We start from the raw sequence: 20,610 nt of genomic DNA on the forward strand, positions 1-20,610 counted from the left end.
TTGAAGTAAATGATGAATTTGTTAAAAAATGAATATTTCGGAGCAATTCTAAACAAAGAATGTAACATTTTCAAATTCGTGGCTCAAGCATTGAGAGGTTAATTAGTAAGAAGAATTGAGAAAAGAATAGCAAAATATAAATTTAACCGTGAACTTACTTGTAACAGGGCATTGGTATGATCCATCCTTCGCTTGCGACATCTGGCTGCTGCCATTTTGTTCCTCTCCCTGCGAATCTGTCGTCGTTCCTCCTCTTCGGGGGTCATCCCGATCGTCCTGGTGGGTCTCCTGCCACCCATGTTGCGTCTTGCCGGCTGCTGTGGCTGCGTCTGCTGGCTCTCGACGAGGGTGGTGTTCGTAGCCACGGGGGCGGCAACGGTGGTGGTGACGATGTGATGCGCCGCCGTGTTTTGCGTCTGTGCCGGCGTCGGTTGCGAGGGTTCCACCAACGGTGGCACAAACCCTGCCTCGCGACTGTGCGACGCTGACTCGCTGGTCAGCTCGAGGAAAGTCTGCTCGATACTTCGGAGCGTGGTCGGCGTCAGCGTCGGCGTCGTCCTGGTCGGCACTCCGCTGTATAGTCCGTCCAGAGAAACGAGCTGTAACGATACAAAATTTCATGCGTTAATTTAGCCTCGCGTGCTGATGTTTAACTTGTTTTATTTGTTATTTGTACTTGGTTGATAAAAACAGGGTGGAATGAGGCGCGGTGAACACCCACGGATGCATGATAGCATTTAGCGATAAATTCTTTTTTCATTTGTCTACTATAGGAGAGAAGCGGTCCGAGTACCTTATTTAAGCGGTACTTTGAACTTTCGACTCTGTTACAACGCTTGATTTATCCCCGGACATTTCAACACTTATGTGCACTAAAAATAATTATACATTGTTTATCTGTACCGCGCAGAAACAAACTCGTTAAACGGTGTCCAAATGTCAGTCGTGGTATTACACAGAGTCAGCGTAAAATAAGCAACGTAATGATCGGTACAATTTTTTTCTTTGTCAACAGTAATGCGTCGAGAGCGCGCGTACGCACACACAAATACGCGTACGCGCGTAAAGTGAACGATTGATACGAAACTTGGTAACTATGCAATCTAGCGTGAAACACGTGTCCTCATCGGGTGTGGAGGGATAACAAAATAGAGAACTGACATTTTTCACCGCCAGTTTGGTATACACGCGATTACCTTTCGAACGAACTGCGCATTAGATTGCCGCCCGTTTCTAACAAGATAAAAGTCGGTAATATTATCGGTAAAGTGCAGTTGGGCAATAAAACTGTTTCCAACAAACGTTCCCAGGCGAAAAGGAGGGGCGTTGCACAACTGATCACGAAATAAAAAAAAAAACAAGCAAAAAAAGAAAAAAGAGAGAACACTGCGATAGAAATGTACGCGATACTTCCATCAACGTTATCATTTCCTTTTCACCTTGATATCGCGAACCGCTAATACAGCGAGATGTTCCAGACAAAAATATCCATGATCCAATAGCCGATAAGTTATCAGCGCGAGCTGAATCGTCTGGGGGGGTTGCTCGTTTCAACGTACACGTACCTTTATCGATCTACATCATCATCGCTAAAATTACAACGAATTATCGCGGTGCTCCTAACAATTATCCAACGCTCAACCTCCCTTCCCCATAATCTCCGATCTTGAGTCCTCTTTACACGTTCAATCTTGGTTACCTTGCGTCCAAATATAGCAATGGCGGGCCTTTTAAAAAGTTACGGCACTCAACGGCCTTGGGGTGATAGCCGGCTGTACCTTGAATACGACTCTCGTAACAAACGATATTAAGAATAAGATCTTAATCTTTCGGCATTAAGTACGCACACGTGCTCGTTATATGTCACGGATGGCAGCGTATCGATAGGGGAGAGGTATAACCATCGAACGCGCCGGCACCTGTCGCCTCTGCCCTCTTCCGTGCACGCAATAAGATCGAGACCATCAATTTAGGTAGCGGCAGAGTTAGGCCTGGTACGCGTTTAGCGGCACGAACAGAGGCGACTGGTCCGTCGAGACAATCGTCGTGCGACCCGACGGACACGCTTCGTCTACGATATAAAAGTGTGCATGTTCCCAACTACGGACGATATTAATGACTTGGCTCGAATCGCAGCTCACGTAGCGACAACCTCGCGTACGCCATTATCGCGTCGACCAATCGGCAGACAGGGACGCGCGTGCGCGACGTATTATACCCAGCGCGGAACGTTTCCCAGAAAGCTCAAAAGGACGCAGGAAGGAGAAACGCGTCCTTCGCTCTCATAAGGAGACGAGACAACGACACCGAAGAGAGCCGAGAGAAGCCTATCATTTCTAAAATTACGAGCAGTTATGATCGTTAACAAACACTGATTCGCGATAGATCGCGCGGACGTCGAGGGAGTCGAATGATTCTCAGGAGTTCAAGCATCATTGCACAGGAATTTCACGTCGGGATTCTTCTTCGAATAGAAAAATCGTTCTAGATCCGTCGATGATCCTCGCGGTTCCAATCGAACAACTAACAACACCAACGGATCGTGCCCCGCCAAGTTTAATTCTGTTCGCCGGGCAAAATATGAGGTGTACCGAACTTCAGAAACCAGTTGACCATTTTCATCGCTTAAATGACACATCGTTAACGTGGCGTACTTCTATATTAATTTTCGTAGTTGAGTAACCTTCTGGTTTTAATAGAGGCAAGACTCGAGATCAGTAACCTCGTAGACATCTAGCCATCTAAATTTATACTACATTGTCTACTACCGTATACAACAAATAACCAACTAACCAGTACTTAACAGATTATACGCACGCTGCTGGAACTGATCTTTACGAGGCGAGCCTCCATTTCTCGCCACTTTTGTACGGGAATTTATTATGCATGTATTTATAACGCGATTACGATTCATAATTGCGAGGCTACCACGCTCCCGGCTGTGTCATCGCTAAAATTACTTAGTATACCAACGGGCAGCGACTTTAACAGAAGAGTAATCGCCCACCCACAAGATTCACGGCCCACCTATTCGATGCTGGACCGCGTGAAAACTCGAGGAATGTCGGGAGCGATAAACTTAGGCGTTACCAAACCGCTTTCGCGCGTCACCCGTTTCTGGAACTACAATTTTGGGATACCGTACCTCCCCAACGAAAGCTTTATGCTTTTTCGCGAAATTTCGAGAACTTTCTTCGAATAAGCAACGAATACTTTTTTCTATCGTTTCGAGAGGATTAATCCAGTCCGCCTTGATCTTTGAACAAGTTCGTGATTTACTGTAACCCTTGGCTGCGCGTGCGTTAAATCAGATGATATATTATGTGCACTTGGAAGGTGTCACACAGTCGGTATGATTTCTGAATTTGGCACGATCCAAAATTTATAACCCTGGTCACCTCGAGGAAAAGCGATCCAGTTATAAATCGCTGTTATTGAAACTGATAAATTTAGATGTTTACCAGCTCGTAGAGTTATCGATGTCTGTTTACTTCCTACAGCCATAGTACTCTATCGGACCAAAAACGACTGGAGTGACAAAGGTGTGGCTGCTGTCGTACCACGTTTACCATTTAAGGGAAAAAAGGAAATCGATGTACTTGATTTCGTTTATCTATGGAACACGAAAACCCATATTTCTCTATTTACATTAAAAGATTATCAAGTTCACGATCGCGACTCGGCTCGCGTTTATCTATTGCGAAAGCATAGGAACGATCTACCATTTATAACACGTGTAATTCATACCCCTATACTAATTACGGAAATTAATGTCTCTAACCACCAGAGTCTATTTTCGTTGCCTGCTGATGCGACGAAAAATGAAGGCTGAGGGTATCAGGAAAATGGCAGTGTAAAGACAAAGGGTTGAAATGCAACGTCCAAATAAAGATTAATGAAAGGAAATGCTGGCGCTATCAGTTTTTTTAGCGGTCACGAGACTGCGATTATTACCACGGGACATTCGTTGACCGACGGGCCGTTCACCTTACAGTGCATAGTCAGTTTGAATATGTCAGACGATATGCGGCGCTGGTGGATGAACTCTGTATCATTTTGTTAGACGTGTCCGTGTAGGTTCTGACAAGTCGACGCGCCCTAACCGAACTACGTGTCACGAGGTGGTTTCAAAGCCTATTCAACATTATTTTATCCCCATTACGTATAGCGATCAAGTTAAACTTAAAGCGCAGAATTTGTCGTGAAACTTCATTTTCACGGTAAACGAACATCTTCATTTTCGACTTCAATTGAGTTAAAATTAAATTTTGCTAAAAATTCTCGGAAATGTTAATACGTTGTTTTAGATGAACATGTTGCAACGGTAAGATGTATAGATACATCGTTTCTAGGAATAGCTGTACAGTTTACTCTTGATTCTACTATCTACCGCATCGTGCATCGTTAATCCAATCGCGACGCAAGGTATGCAGAAACATTCTTCAACGCGGTGCGTGTACCTCTTTTTCGTATTGCGAAAAGATTGCAATAAATCACAGACTTCTAATTCTCCTGTTATTAATTAAACAGTTGCGACGAGAGCAAAGCTTAAAAATCTTGGCCAAACTGAAATCCTCTAACGAATACGATACATTCAATAAAGAATTGTTGACTGGAATTATCGCGTCGAGGGGTTCCAGAGATCGCCATTTCGAAATCAATCAAGTAGCAAGGTCGCGAGATCTCGATGAACGATGAAAGAAAACAATAAAGATAAGAGCAAACTGATCGCCAAGTGTCAAAACCCCGCTGACACGCTCCAGACGGAATACACAGAAATATTTCGCGCAGATGCGTGACGCGTTTTCTTTTTCGCTGCCTGCTGTTGGTATGCACGCGAGTCTTCCGTTTTGCGATGCAGTTATTCCCTCTTTCTTCCCGTTGTATGCGACACTAGAGACGAGAAAGGCAGAGAGAAAGAGAGAGAGAGAGAGAAACAGCAACTCACACGAATGCACGCGCGCGCGCTCGCGCAGCCGAAACGTATCCAAGCAACACACACGCCCGCTGCTTCTATAAATAAATGCGTTTGCTGTTTTAATCTGTCCTGGGCCCGCGTTACGGGCGGACAAAGGGCGATATCGGCAACCAGAAAATCATTGCGAAACGTACCGCAGTCAGATACCTACGGAACGTTTTCTCGAACAGAAGAAAAAACATCGGACGAGAAAAAAGGCCGATTAGAAGGATAGATATACGACGGGGATCGGCGAACCACTACAGGCTGTCCAGAGACCGCACATGCGCATGTAACGTTACACCGCGAAAAATAGGTGCCCCCTAGAGACAAGCTTGGCTCGAACGGGAGAGAACGATAAAGTAATTGTAATCGGACGTTTAATCGGACGTAGGACGATTCTTGCGTCCCATAGGGAGGGAGGGGGGGGTCTTTGAATACCCCTGAAATATATTTCACGCCTGTATGTGTGTACGCGATAGTGTACGACCGTTTACACCGAGGTTACTTTTTTCAACGGAGACTGTTTTTCTCGATGGAACACGGTACAGTTTCAGCGGTTTTTACTAGAACGTAAAAATATTCGTGCCGCGGTTTCATACGCAACCAGGCCGTCGTCCATTTACGATCTGTTTGTTTCGTCGAAGTCGGTGGAACTTCCAATGGTTATTGCACAATGTTGCACAATTCTTGCCCGTCCGCATCGCAATAATGGCCCCGCATATGTTAACAGGGGCCGCTCGATAGCGCGGTGGGTTTGCGCGTCGAATAGACTTTCTCCTTCAAGTTCATCCGGCGCGCGAGTATGACCGCCATGTTGTTTTTCTTTTTTCTTTTCGCGCGCCTCTTCCCGCTCTTCGAACGGTTCGAACCGCCACGGCGCGTGCCTTGAAAGAAAACACGATAAACGTAATGTATGTTCCTCGGCAATCCGCGATTCCTTCCAAACTCAGAGATCCCACCACTTAATTCGTCCGATTCGGCTCGAACCGCGCGCACATCGTGAATGAAACACTATTTCGAAGGCCTGCCAAGTGATGTGTTTATTTTAGACGATCGCTTTCGAAGCCCCTCCGAGGTCCTTTAGAATGTTTTCGTCGAACCGAAAGGTACTTTGTGAGGAAGATACAATGTAATTGAACGTGATCTCAGGATCGACTGTCTCGACAACAACAATAAGTAGAGATCGTTTGAACGTCATCCCTGAATAGATCTGTTTAAAAGCTTGTCCTAAGATCTGCTAAGCGATTTTCTATATTTAGATCCCGACTGCTTTCACACGCGACGTGACTGCTCGTGAATTAAACGGACATCTTTTTCCATACAGTGCCCGCTTTATTCTTGTAGCATCGTAATCATTTCTTGAAGAACAGATACGAATTTTCTGCTATCCTAAACCTGTCCTAGCGAATTACACGATTTTACTGCCCTCGAGATTTCATAAACTTTACCGTCGTACAAGTTGGGCCATGTGGCTCAACTTGATCGTAACGATTTAGCGTTTGCATTTATTTGTTGACACAAAATAAGTAGAAAATATGGCGCGAGTCGAGTACCTATCCCCCTCAAAACAAATCTCGCAGCTGTTTCAACAACTCTTGCTCGATGACACTCGCCACTCGTTTGCCCGTAAACAAAAAACAGCGTATGTTAAAAAGCATTAGGGACTTGGTGTTAGTTTGCAGTTGGAACTACACTAAACACTGGCAATTCTACATCTTCGAGTATCGTAACACCACTTTCCCGACTAGAGTAAGTGTCATGCGGCGTGAAACGTGAAAAGCACAGTCAAACCTACTTTATGAAATCTGTACCATCTATGGGATGTTACCTGCTGATAAAGCAGTTCCTGCGCGAGGATATTAGCAATGTCGACTGGATCCATGGCGGTGGCTGCCATAGTTCGAGGTATCGGTTATTTCGTTCAGTTATTCGTTTCGTCGTCGAAAGAAATTAATAAAAAGGATGATAAAAATAAAAGGGTAGAAATAGAATAAAAAAGGATAGGGGTACTTTTTACCGGGATTACGGAGACGGAGAGAAGGAACGAGCGAACTCGTTTTCGTGGGGTTACGAAAAAGGATGTAGAGGGTTAATATAAGAAAAAGTAATTTCAGTCGATCGTTCGTTCGTGAGAGATCGTTCGGACGTCGGTGTGCGCTTCCCCTCCCCTCAAACTCTCCCCCTTTCTCCTTTTGCTCTCCCTTTCACTCTCTCACTCTCTCTCTCTCTCTCTTTCCCTCTTTCGATTTTCCTCCCTCGCACACGCTCTTCTTTTCACTTCTCGAAAGAGTTCGTCACCACTGCGTCCTCCACCGACGCCTCTCTTACACTGAGCTTCTCGGTGCCGCTCTGCTCTTCGTGGCCATACGCGACGAGGAAACCTAATCTAAAAATAACCTTCGAATTTCGAGTATGTGCGCTTGACAGAGAGAGACGAACGAGAAAGAGCGAGCCGGGAGGATAAAAAGGTGGGAGAGATTTCCGCGCCCTAGTTCAATTTGCAACACGTTACACTCCGATTACTTTTTCAATCGTTTTTCATTCGTTTTTCACTCGCGTTTCAAGAAAAATATTGGATTTTTAGGAAAGTGAAAAGTAGTTGAATCGCATCATACGCGGAGTTAGCCGAGCTAATTTCAACGTCAAGTTCAGATGAAAACATCGGTCGACGATCCGCAACAATTCGGTTAGTATTGCAGTTTCCTGCTGGGTAAAACAGATCCGGGTTTGAACCGCAGCCAATGAATTTCAAGTTTTTTAACTCTCTAAATATGATATTCAGATATTTCAGACCGCGGTGTTTTATGTCTGGTGAAAACGCTCCAAGGCAAGCCTTTGGTACTTAATGCAAGTGTGTAGCCAAACTTTATGAGTGGACAGATAAGAAAGGGGTGCCTTTACGACTTTCTCCATTGTTCCCCGCTCGCCAACAGCGACATTCTTTGGGAATCGCGTAATGGCACCCGAAGTTTCCAACTTAACGTTCCGGCCGATTTATCTGCGACCGTCGCCCAAAGAGATTTATAGTAATGCGTTGAGGTCTTTACTAGCTGCGAGAAAACACGAACTATGCGCGCGCGCTATCTTCAAGATCGCAAACGGTGTATGAAATTGGTGCGGAAAATGTATTCTGAAATTAATTCCACTTCACGAGCAAGATTAATCATATTTCTTTACGGTTTCCGAGAGTGTTAAAAATGTTCAAGCGTCGGATAGGGTACGGGGCTTAACGTTGGTTTACGATGCCCTAAAACAAACATGTCAACCGTAACGAGCGGGAAACCAGTCGAAAGCAGCCGTAACATCGAACAAACCATTAAACGGTTAAGAGCGAGATTATTCGCAGGCCAATGGTTTTTCCCAGCGTTCGCGAAATTCCCAATTGCGCGTCCGCCTGAAGGATCTTAATTAACCAGAGTTCTAAGTTTAAACACCTGTGGAGTGCAGTTTGTCGTCGACGGAGGCTTCCCCGCGATTCTATCGCCTTGGAAACAGGCCAAGGGATCTCTTCGCAGCACTTTCGGGTGCATCGAAAACCGTTTTCGATCGTTTATAAATCGTCCTCCAAAAATTTACCGTCCACTGTTCGATGGATCTAATCAATTCGTGTATCACTGTTCGTGTAATCTCGGCTAGATAAGATTTCGCGGAATAACCTCCTCGTCGTTAGAATACGCGAATGTGCTTACAAACTGCACGGTTGACGACTGTCCGTTGTTTATCGCGCGGAACATTTCCAGGATGTGGCTTCCTTCGTGTATCGCGTCGTTAAATACGGGTATACATGGCGCCACTGTGGTTTTTTTCCTTTTCTACTGGAAATATGCTTGCGCACGTGGTCACGTGACCGCGGATCAGAGGCGACATCAATCGCCGTGGCAAGTGACATGTCGCGTCTACGTAATCTTTATAATTCTTTCTGTCGCATTTTCGCTATGGCTTTTATTCGTGACGTTTATTAAATTGCAACGATTAGCGATCTCTCAGCGTTTCGATGAAATTTTTTTTAGCAAGGCGAACGATAGCGATTGGAGCAGGCCACGTGGCACCGGAGAACCTGTTCCCTTTTGCGTCATTCGGAAACGAGCGGGTAGATCGGCCACGAGCTTGCCAGTGAATACGAGATGGACATTCAAAACCAGCTTATCTCCGCGACTTGATACGAAAACATGTGTGGCAGCCAGATTATAATAAACAATATCCACTGTTTTAATAGCCAGCGGTGCTCGTGGAATTTTCAAACACTAAACATCATACGGGCAGGCGCACTATGTATCCTCATTATATTACTCATAAATAAAGATCCTCGTGTACATCGAAAACATTTCCTGCGTAAAAAAATATACTGCTTAAAAGATGTATGGAAGACATTAAAGTACAAAAATTTTTTTTTTCTTGGTAGACTGTAGAAATACATATTTTCGATTAAATCATTGAAATGCATACGTTGTTGCGTTGATGCAACACTTTGTTTGCAATTTTTCTTTCAATCAATTTAATTCGATATTATTATAATTAATACCGATTCTTGGTGAATAATAATAAGTTTATATAAAGGTATTTCAGATGGCAACTACTCCTGTTATCCGTACTAATTGAACTGTGCCAACCCTCGGACGGATATCTCGGTACCCTACCTTCCACTGACGCGTCAATTTTGAATTCCAGGAACTGCCAGCATATTTTCCGGCCTCGATAAAGACGCGGAGGGCGTCCGTTTAACAGGAAACTGGCGGATCCAACAAACACGCGGTGCTCTCGTGAACCGTTTGACGGTTCGTCGGAACGATGAAGTTTGCATAGAACGCTTCCGAGAGATACACGGTCGCCTACGCTATAGTATCAAACCAATTAAACGTCCAATTAGATGAAGAAAAGAAGGGGGGGGGGGAGGAGAGACAATTTGTTTTGACGTAATGAGACCGTGATTGCGAATCAAATTAATTTGAAATTAATTTGCATCGGCTATTATTGATCGACGATATCTTGATTTCCAAGTGGATAATTTGAGCTTAAGTAATGAAGCAGATATTGGTTGTAAAACCGGTACAAGGTAAACGCAGACGCCTATACGTTTCCTGGAACTTATACTAACGTCTAAAAATCGCGCACTTTTTCCACGATCGGATTCAATGTGCCGCCTCCAGCAGTTAATTACGCGCGCCAAGATAGATCCGACTGTAACGCTCTCTCGCTCGTGGTGTCGTAAAACAAAGTGAACGCGATTTATGGATAGACGCGGGACACAACCGGCAGAGCAACGATTTTTCCACGAAAACCTATCCGCGGAGGGCATTGAAATGTCAGGCCAAGATCACTGGGGCGCTCAACTCGCCACCGTGGGCGACTCAAGGACGTGCTCTCGGCCAAACAAATTGCGTCGACGATCCTCCGAAGATCAAACAGTGCGGTTATCGTTCATTTTTCCGCCGATAATTACTGCTTCCGACGGACGAACGATTTCATCTCTGCAATTCAATGATTGTAAATTACTTTTCTAATCGCATTATTTTTCCCCACCACTCTTCGAGCTGCCCAGTGGACAACCAATGAGCGTTAACCACGAACAATACGAAACAACGCAGATGGAATGATATAAGCAGTAAATCGTACGCAACGAGGATGCAATTATCTACCGGGGAAAAGGGCGTGCAAGTAATGTTTACAACATTATCGAGAGTGTGTTCCAATTCTTAATCTCGTCTTAATCACGTTACGATGGTCCAATGGTTACACGATTTCGCGTACAAGTTTTATTACCGTGTTTTTCCGCGCGCACGCGCACGGATACGTCTTTTTTTTTCTCTCGTTTCGCGTGGCCGTTGCGCGAACGGTTGTTATTACGCGGTAAATAATAACGCAATTACGTTGCTGCTGCGCGAACAGTATAATATCCCGACACGAACTAAGAAAAAAACTATCTAATCACCGGGCACATTTTGTGAATTATGCACTTTCTTTTATTTGCGTAGAATTATTTTCAATCATTACGCGCGTCTTTAGATAAAAAGGCAGGGTACGATAGAAGTGTAACAGACTGCATTAAAATTCTACGCAACTGAGACTGAGGTATATCGAGAGAAGATTAATTCCGCGTAGAGGTTAGGAAACTCTCTGCTCTCGGCACTCGACACGAATTATAATCTCCTTTGTCCTGACCGTCTTCAAAAGCGGAAAACTTAATAGTGGAATAATTTCGTAATCATTTATTCTGCGCGCCTCGTTGTTTTTCATCCACCGTATTCGATAGGAAAACAATAGTAATACTATGCGCAGTTTACACGAAGCCTGAAAGCAAAAATTACTATCTACATCCCGGGTACGTAAGGCGTAACTGATAGACGTACCTCCCCCAGTTCTGACATCAAAATTCAATTTTTATCGATTAACGAATAATTTCTATCAATTTCCTATACTTCAATAACATTTTCTCGTACATAATCAATCTCTAAAAAACGATGCTAAGCAAGGAAAAAATTTAAACACAAGAGTCCGCAATGAAGGTCCATAGTTGCGTTAGACTACCAATGTTTTGTATTCATCACGAGTCACATACAACATTGCCCACGAATGATTAGCATAATCATTCAATAATTATAAAAACTGCAACCGAGAATCACCTTAACGCTATTTGCAAGTACCAATTTCGAACACGGTAGTAATTACGTTTTGATTTAAACGCATTTATACAACTTAAAATTATAGTGTTATATGGAGAGTAAATTGTAATTAACGATTACTTTTAATTTTAATAAGACTGAACGTATATATTCCTTATTAAAAGCACTTGAGAAACATCTGAATCTCATCGTTTAGTAGTTCCACTATTAAAAGATAGGTGGAAATTTTCCGCGTTGGAAAGAACGCGTGGCTAGTCGTTCAAATTTAACCGCGACTAATGGAAAGCTCGTGAAAAATCAGCTTCGCGTGTTCTCGTCCGTTACGAGAAATATATTCCTCCCGAACGATCCGGCGCACAGTGTAGCATTAGAGGAAGCTAACGTTCTAAAAAGCGATCCGCCGCAAACATGTCTTCGCATTGCCAACCTCGGACAAAGAATGTAAACACGGTAACACGCGGCGTTCGACTGGGCACACAGGAACTTTCCCCGTTTGTTACGCTTTTCACCGTGGCATGCGGTCTGCGTGCCACGTTACATAACGTGCAAGTTCATTTTCCATTGCGATAGACGCTCACTGGGCCCTATCAAAATGATAGTGAAATGTGGGTCGGCCCACTTTTTCACTGTGCCGTTCCGCTGGATGAAACTATTTGAGCGGATCGTACATAAATTTCTGAATGGTAAACCGCTTGCACAAAAAAGTTTCTGACATAAATATTATATGTACGTTCACTCTTTACTCCATACTCCAAAGATATGGGTTGCACGTTTTATGCTACACATGTTATTAAGAATATTCTCTATTTATAGTATGTCCTTGAGTTTATTATTATTCAGGTCCGACTAAATGATTAAATTTGTATTTCTTTCGCAAAAGCACTAGAACTGTTACTATATAATATTTATGTAGCATACCATTGACATAACATCTCGTATTACGATAGTACAATGTAGTATTGCATGTGATTAAATAGAGCGCATGTGTACTGAGAATACTGTAATAGTAAAATGGTTAAAAACCTGGTTTACTCATTATTTGGCAATTACGAAAAGGAAACACGTATGGTATTTCCGGGAATATTATCGACTCGCGACGTCAAGGTTCCAAGTCCCGGCTAGCCGATTCGTGAAAGCTCACGATACGTGGGAAGAGGCACGTGTACGAAACCAACAGTGGCGAGTCTAAAGTGCACCGAGCGAAGGAAAACGAAAAGCACAGGCATCGGCTATCAGCCACTGAACAAGATAACGATGCTATTAGGAAAGAAAATACCCAGCTACCGTCCCCCTTTGTTCAACGCGCGCGTCTATATATCTAGAGATCCACTGCATTGTTTTCTCCCTTCCCGCTGTTATTCAACCTCGAGCGTTTATCATGGAATTCATATAACAATTTCATGCGTTCGTATCGTTAATAATAACATAATACATCGCTCGATGCTAGTCGCAAAGCACGCTTAAATGCATATCGCACCCTACTGTCGGTAACCAAAAATGGCGATGATTTTAAAATCGTGAACTCACCTCGAATCCTCGACCTCGTCCCTGTTCACAAAAACTATACCGACTATATGTACTTGAAAAATGTACGGTTGATCAGAGAAACTTTTCTTCTTGGTTTTTGTAATAAATAACAATTTTGATTCGCTACGTGAAAATAACTCGATTTCGTAGAACCGTTGCGACACTATGGGAATACCAGCGCACACAGGAGCCGTAGGGAAAAAAAACGATAACGAGGAAAAATGCACGAAGAAGCCCGAACGGGCGACCGCACACAACGGCAGTCGTAGTGACACTGACAGTGTTTCTGTCATTGCGCTATCACCACATGGTCGGCCGTTCGGGCTCGGCCTCGCGGCTTCGGTCATCTTCGGCCGCGCTCGACTCCTTTCTCGAGAGGACACCATGCGCACGCGAGAGAGGCGAAGAATCCCCTCGTGGGTAAAGGCACGGGGAAAAAGAAACCCGACCACGAGGGAAGAGGTTGCATTAGCTGGGATAAGAGATGACTTCATTCCGGCCACCGAAACACGATCGAGCCACTTCTCTTAACTGCTGCGAGAGATCGAAGAAATCTCTCGACCTCGCCAAGACATCGGGGTTCGAAAGCCATTTCGTTCTTTTTTTTTTTTGGAACTTCGAGGAAGCGTAAGCGTTCAGGAATACTTGGTATTTCCGAGTATATACCTCGCGGGAGTAGGTATATTACGGGTCGTAATATAATACTTGAAATGTCCGTTTTTACAGGCGTATCATTTATGAAAAATTAAGTATCAATTCAGACTTGTTTTGTTTTTTATATGTATTTTAAGTCATAATTACAATCTTTCTTTAGATGAATACATGTTCCACGTAAGGATTAAAAAAGTTGCATAAACTAAAATGTGAAATGTTACATCAGCCACGTTACTCATCAGATTTACGTTGAATTATCAGTCTTTTTTCAACACGTGTGTACATAGTGCATTAAAAAAAATGAAATACTCCTAAATCGAAATATAATAAAAAATATGAAAAATCACTGATAACAGACCATAACGGATATTTCATGTAGGTATACGTATTACGACCAAATAATTTTAGGGGAAGGCCATAACTGCAATTTGATTATTGGAATCGAATATTGTGCAACAAGATTTCTCTTCGGTCAAATGGAAATGTAATGGGTTTACGATGATTCAAATAGAATTGAAACAAATATCTACATCTAACCCAAATCGAGTACTAAAATTGTTAAGTATTACACGTTAGAGAATAATCCTTTCACGTTAATTACACGCCATATGTTGCTGGAAGTTTATCATTATCTATCGTTATCGGGGATAAAAGTACCAAGCGTTTTTCAGAATAGAACAAAAGGAACGATCATGTCACCTTGAACTCAACACACGTGATCACTTTTGTCGCGCTAGAAGAAAAGATGTCGATACGATGTCGTTCGATCGAGTCCCGCGGGCACTCCGCGGGATTTACATAAATGCATCAAGTTGCATTGGCGCGTATTACTCGCGTCCGCAGGCATCTGATTACTAAATAGGCGCCAACTGGGAATGAGTCATTGGAATACGATGGTACAAGTCGCAGAATCATCGTACCAAGAAAATCGAAATCGAGCACGTGTCGTTGCGTCACGCTAGATGGGGCCCCCTTCCTGTTCGAAACTAGACTCTTTCGGATTATTCCATGAATATAAAATATCGCTACCTTGATTTTCATCACTCACTTCAGAACCGTTATTTTCACGATAATACCACCTTCGAAACTTCTACTTGAAAGGCACGTGACGCACGATCCGTTCCAAGAAATTCCATCGAAAGGAGAATAATATAATTTTTTTTTCTAAGTATTCACGACGACGAATTGTGCAATTAAACGTTTCCAAAAGAATATCACATTGGAATTGTTGTGCAATCTCCTTTTGGAAAGAACCATTTCCGTCTTTTTGGGGTCATTCGCCTTGTATGGCGGAAGAAGGAAATATACGTAACATTTAGTTAGCTAGGTTTCTGGCTTGGTTATCTTGTTATCGCAGCTCGCTGCCGGATGGTAAACCACGTTCCTTACTGGAAATATTAGTATCGGCATGTTTTAGTTCGGGAAGGATTGCGACAATAGTCACCAAATTTTGGATCCACTCAATCGTCAGGAATTTGAAGATTATGTACCAGCCAAAGAGAAACGTTCCTTTCTACTACCAATACCGCTATTACTACATTATTACGATAATTAAGCTCTTACTCATTTTCTCATTCATCCCACAAAACCATACATGCTTTCAAATTGAAAACATCTTAAAAAGTCAACTCACTTCAGAACGAATTGTAATCCGTTCCAAATAAACGAAGACAAGAAAATTACAGGAAGTTAAGTAAAGAGATACACCTTCAACATTTTTAACACGGTATAATAATAACAGTGCAATTCAACAATTTTCTGCACTAAAATTGACACTGGGAATGCCAATAACGCAGTAACAATCCCACCTAACTGTAACGCTTGATACATAGACAGATCAAAAAATCCGTCGACTTTTCATCGAACACACGCACACTCGCGCCGAGGGGAATAAAACGCGGTAAAGTCACGAAAGGGATTAAACGCGAGCTAGCCGCGCCATAAAGCTACTCTTCTTTCAGATCTCATTTATGCCCGCCCCGACGTAGCCAGCCTCTCTTCAGACCGCATCTAGGGCTCTTAATTGAAGTCTGGCCTTTCCTGAGCCTCGATTAACGATTACCATTGAGAACAGTGCCTCGTTGTTGGTCGCACGCCGCCTTTTCCGACGGCGGCACGCACCCTTCGCCGCTCTTTCTCGGACAACAAACACGCTAGAACCCTATTTCGAAACGATCCCCTTTCCCAGATCAAGGGGCACACGGAGGAACAAAAAAATTCACTTTCTAACCAAGTGACTGCATGCCACTCTGTTATATTATTCTACACATTATATTTGCATGAAAATAATAATAAGTGAAAGAGAGAATACGGAGACTGAGAAAAGAACACGAATGTAGATTTCAATGCTGTTACGAGTAGCAAATTAATGTGGGACAATCTCACAATAAATTAAACAAAATTAACAAATGAATAATCTATTAGATTAGACTGTAAAACCGGACATCCGGACAATTGACGTATCGCAGAATTGGAACACGAGAAAGGCACGCGTGAATCCTTGTTTTTTTTTATATACCCCTCGATATGCATTTCGTGCATTACGCTCGTAACGTGGGCGTAAGTACTTGGCCTGGCCCGCGTCAGTAGTCCATAAAGCGACGCAGATAAGAACAAAGTGGTGACCGTTTTCAGCATCGAACTCGAAACATAGTGGTCGAGATCGAGAGGGGAGAAACGCGGCGGTGGTCCATCGAGACGCGGTTCACGATCGCAGGTAAACGATACGAAGGAGAACGGGCTTCCCCCGGACTAATTTTTGTAATTCCCCAACACGTCACGTCCCTGCCCTCATTCGCGTTCATATGGAATTTTACTAGTCTTGCCATGACGGTAAATATTATTTTTTTCACGCACGCTCATATTGTAGACTTGTTCTATTAGTGGCAGAACTGGCAACGATTCATACACGTACATTTTTATCACAGGAGTCAATAAGTTACTTGCTTTCAGGCAGAAGCATTTTGTTTGAAAAAGAGAAGTATTTGTACATATTTGGATGTTGACACATAGGCCGTAGGCCGCCTTTAGAGAAATGTTGTGTACGTTCTTCGTGATATATTAGCTTCAGAGATAGACGATGAACCTTGTATTTTGTGCTCGTACAGAGCGATTAGAGGAACGTACTTGTTAAGAAATGTCGGTGTTCATCGAAATTTTAAGTATTCCTAAAACAAAGAATTTCTAATAATTTGGTCGATACTAAAGTTATTTCCTATCTACGCATCTATTTAGAAAATGTTACGAATTACTCGTGAAGTATGTAAATGGATCTGAAGGACTGGATTCTGTTCCCAACGAATGCTAATTTTGTCTTTATCCAACTGAGGATCGCGTGCAATCGATCTCTCGCGAAGCAGAACTGCGAGCGTTGCGAAATCGACGAGCTAACCTCCAGGGTGTTTTAATCGCCTAGCTTTTATCGCCGATGATTGATCAACTTGAATTTATTCACGTACATTTACCAGTGAATAATTTCCCGCACAAAACCTGTCATTGTGTCGAGGATCATCGAAAATTGCATTCGATTTTTGCGGACTTTTTTGTATCGGATGCTAGTCACTGGTAATCGATCGCAACCTGCATTGAAATTTTCCTAGATTAGTTGATTCATCGTCCACATGTAATTTTCCAACGTCGTTATTAGAGCGCTGGTATAGTTGTTAAATCATGGCACAGCATTTTAAATGATTTAACAGAAAAATGGTCCGCGATCACGCGAGATATCGTTCGATAATTGCAAGGTTACACGTCTGTAGCATACATCACTCTAACCTTCGTTAATTCGGCTGTTGAATATTTTCTGTGCATTATCCAAAATTTTACTTGCCCTTTGGCTACATCACTTCATGCGATATTATTAATAATATCACATACTAATTAACTCTATATTCAAATTTATGGACATTAAATGTATAAGAACGTATCATTCAAAAACTAACGATGCATAATGTAACATTTAAAATTCATTTGACATTATCCATTCCATGAAAGAAAAAAATATATAAGAAAGAATAAGCACAGCAAGAAATAAAGCAATATCAACTCCGCTTCTTCCCGGACCACTTGTGCAAAATGGCTAACTCTCTTAACGCGTTAATTTGCTCGGCACTTATCCATACTCGAACTCCAAGAACAATCACTCAAATAAAGTTACGCCCATTTCCATGCATACGTCGCGACGACGTAATATCACAATCTATATTGCAACCAGAAGACTTTAAAAACCGAACTGAAAGGTTCGCCAAGGTCCGTGCTCGAAACGTGAATTTTTCGTACGTAACTGTATGCGCGTCACAACTTCATTCCAGGATAAGATTTATGAAGTGGTTTCCGGTCGGAGATGCGTTCGGGGCGAAAGATGAGGCACGAAGAAGATCGGGCGTTCCACAAAGTGGAAAAAAAATAAGGGACACGGGTGTAAAAGAAAACGGTCCGAGGGCAGAACGGTCCGTGAATTCCTGACCAGTGACGCAATCGTTCTGGCATTTCCGACTGGTTGCACTTCGGCACCGCGTTCTCCGATGAGAATACCTACATAATCGCGTGCATAATGTCGGCTACGCGGTCCTCCACGTGCTTCTCTTTGATTATCCCTTCCTTTCTTTCTTTCGAGGTGTTCCACTTTTGCTCGTTGACACCCTTCTCCCTTGTTCTCACGCGAGCCTGTATTTCTCCACGTGCCGACGGAACCGGGTAATTGCATTTAATCGAGCACGTCTACTCGATTCATTCCATTCGATCGTTATTTCAACAATTTTTGCATAAAAACGTACCTAAAAGTAAATGAAAAAAAGAACACGGTAAATTTCATGTATCGTCTAACATTTAATTAGAGATCAGGAAACTGTAGTTCATTAGTGGTTTAGTAATCAATTTTCAAAATTGTACTCTGTAACGTAATCAGATACGTGAAACGTTCTTTTATATATATATAAAAAAGAAATAAAATTTGAAAAATGACGCGAGTATATCAAGACTTTTGATCACTCGAGCGACCATCAAACTTCACGAGGACAAAACCAACGGTCCTCTTCCCTAACGAAACGAGTAGCATTGACCTAACGTCATCTGAATATCAGAGGTGCAACACCGTATACATTAGATCATAATGAACAGCTTGATACGGTAACGCGTTTAACGGCACCCACGTCCCTTTTGTGCGCCCAGCTCAGAGTCTCCGTCCCGTCACGGGCATAATAGTTATACGAAATTGGATACAAGCGTCGTCCCACGTATCAACTTAGAGCCCCAAAAAGGGCTACACGCACACAGAACACCGCGACCTTTTAAACGAACCAGCGCGACGTATAAGGGCGAGCATCGCCCTGTGAATGCCTCTGGAGCACTTTATCATACCATCAGTGGTTAAGAGGAGCAGAAGAAGAAGAAGGATCTTTTTGAATTATATATCTAAACAGCGCGTGAGAGAAGCCTGGAGACCTAAATGTTCTAAACCTGATTTTTGTTCATCTTTTGAAACACCTTCACGAAGAATATAGCCGCGTGCATAAAGAGGCCGTGTTTTTCTTTCACGCCACTCAAAACCGGAAATCAATTACAGGTAGGGACGACAGCAGGGACACGGGTGCACGTGTTTTCAGAAACGTACCCGCGCCTTGACGGGACGTCCATTCTTCGCGCGACAAGGGTGCCTTCGGACGCGATATGTTAAATATTTTACGGAACGGATGGATCTTGATGTGGAAACAACGAGCCGCGAGTATAAATCGTGACGTTTCTCGGTTGATCGAGTGATATGGTTCTTCGAAGGGCAACTGAATAAGCCTCGAGGCGGTGGATATTAAATCAGAGTGACGAAGGTGGACCCCGTCCGCAGCGATGAAACCAAGGAATTAAAAATAACGTGGCACCGTTATCGAGTGTCCTCAGAGCGTTCTTGAGGCGCAGGAATTTGTCCCGTTTGAAATAATTTGGATCAACGATGAGGAATTCCGCGACCCACTCAAGTTGTTTGTACGACCGACTTCGATCAATCGAAGCGAGAAATTTTTGCGCTTTAACGCGCAACTCACTCAATAACTTATCGTACCGCATGTTCGCAGCTCTGGTATGCGAGGAACGCTATTTTAAAAACCGGCAGTGGTATTTGTAATAACGAAAAAAAAGGTCCCTTACTATCGATTTAGATCGGGAATCAGCAATCGCAGCTTGCATGCCGTTCGCGACAGTACTTGTGCGTACGCACACCATTCTTAACGCGTGAAAATGATTCAATGTACTTGTATTATAAGATAATTTCTACCGTATTAAGTTACAGTCAACAGACACTTCGCAAGATGACGTCAAACAACCGAAATACCACTAAATTAATTACTAAAACCGACTGGTCACTAATCATTTCTCGTTAGAGGATAAAAACATCGACGCAGACCATACTGAAATACAAACACGACGCAAGAAAGATCGAAATTGCTTTTAATCCTTGCAAGTTTCGCAACCGAGCGATAGGAAAAACCCCCGACAGGTAAGCATGTGCGCAACCGGACGAAAAGACGTGAAACTGAAGAGGACCACGGCTATTGGAGGCATTCTCGAGGGGAAAGTGTTAACGTATTGACGTCACTAGTACGCAAGATATCTTTCCGTGGAATCGACCTCCTTTCGAGGTCGACTACACCGGATTACCGACTCGCTGTGTCCGCCGGAGAATGAATAAAAAGAGAAAAAAAAGGAGGAAAAATACAATCCTACGACCGTAGAAGCCGTGTGGAGCTCGCGAGACTCGCGTTTCGCAGTCTAGGCATTTATCGTGTGCGAGCCAGGTTTGTATTACAATTTGTTCCTATAATACGTTGGATCTCCGTTGTGAAATGTTTTTGCGCGGTT

At 43.1% G+C, this 20,610-nt stretch overlaps 1 protein-coding gene across 3 annotated transcripts in view; it reads right to left on the reverse strand.

The window, feature by feature from the left end:
• The window catches only part of Kay (transcription factor kayak), a 32,031-nt gene that overhangs the window by 1,394 nt on the left and 10,027 nt on the right, over nt 1–20,610 (reverse strand). For 2 of the 3 annotated variants that reach the window (XM_076904435.1, XM_076904427.1), the window contains exon 2: nt 159–599. In XM_076904435.1, the coding sequence (XP_076760550.1) occupies nt 159–599 (441 nt within the window). Of the gene's footprint in view, nt 1–158; nt 600–6,788; nt 7,295–20,610 lie in introns of those variants that run through there. The other variant, XM_076904444.1, reaches the window with a different exon arrangement.

Source organism: Xylocopa sonorina, chromosome 1 (genome assembly GCF_050948175.1).
Source record: "Xylocopa sonorina isolate GNS202 chromosome 1, iyXylSono1_principal, whole genome shotgun sequence".
NCBI classification, from domain to species: domain Eukaryota; kingdom Metazoa; phylum Arthropoda; class Insecta; order Hymenoptera; family Apidae; genus Xylocopa; species Xylocopa sonorina.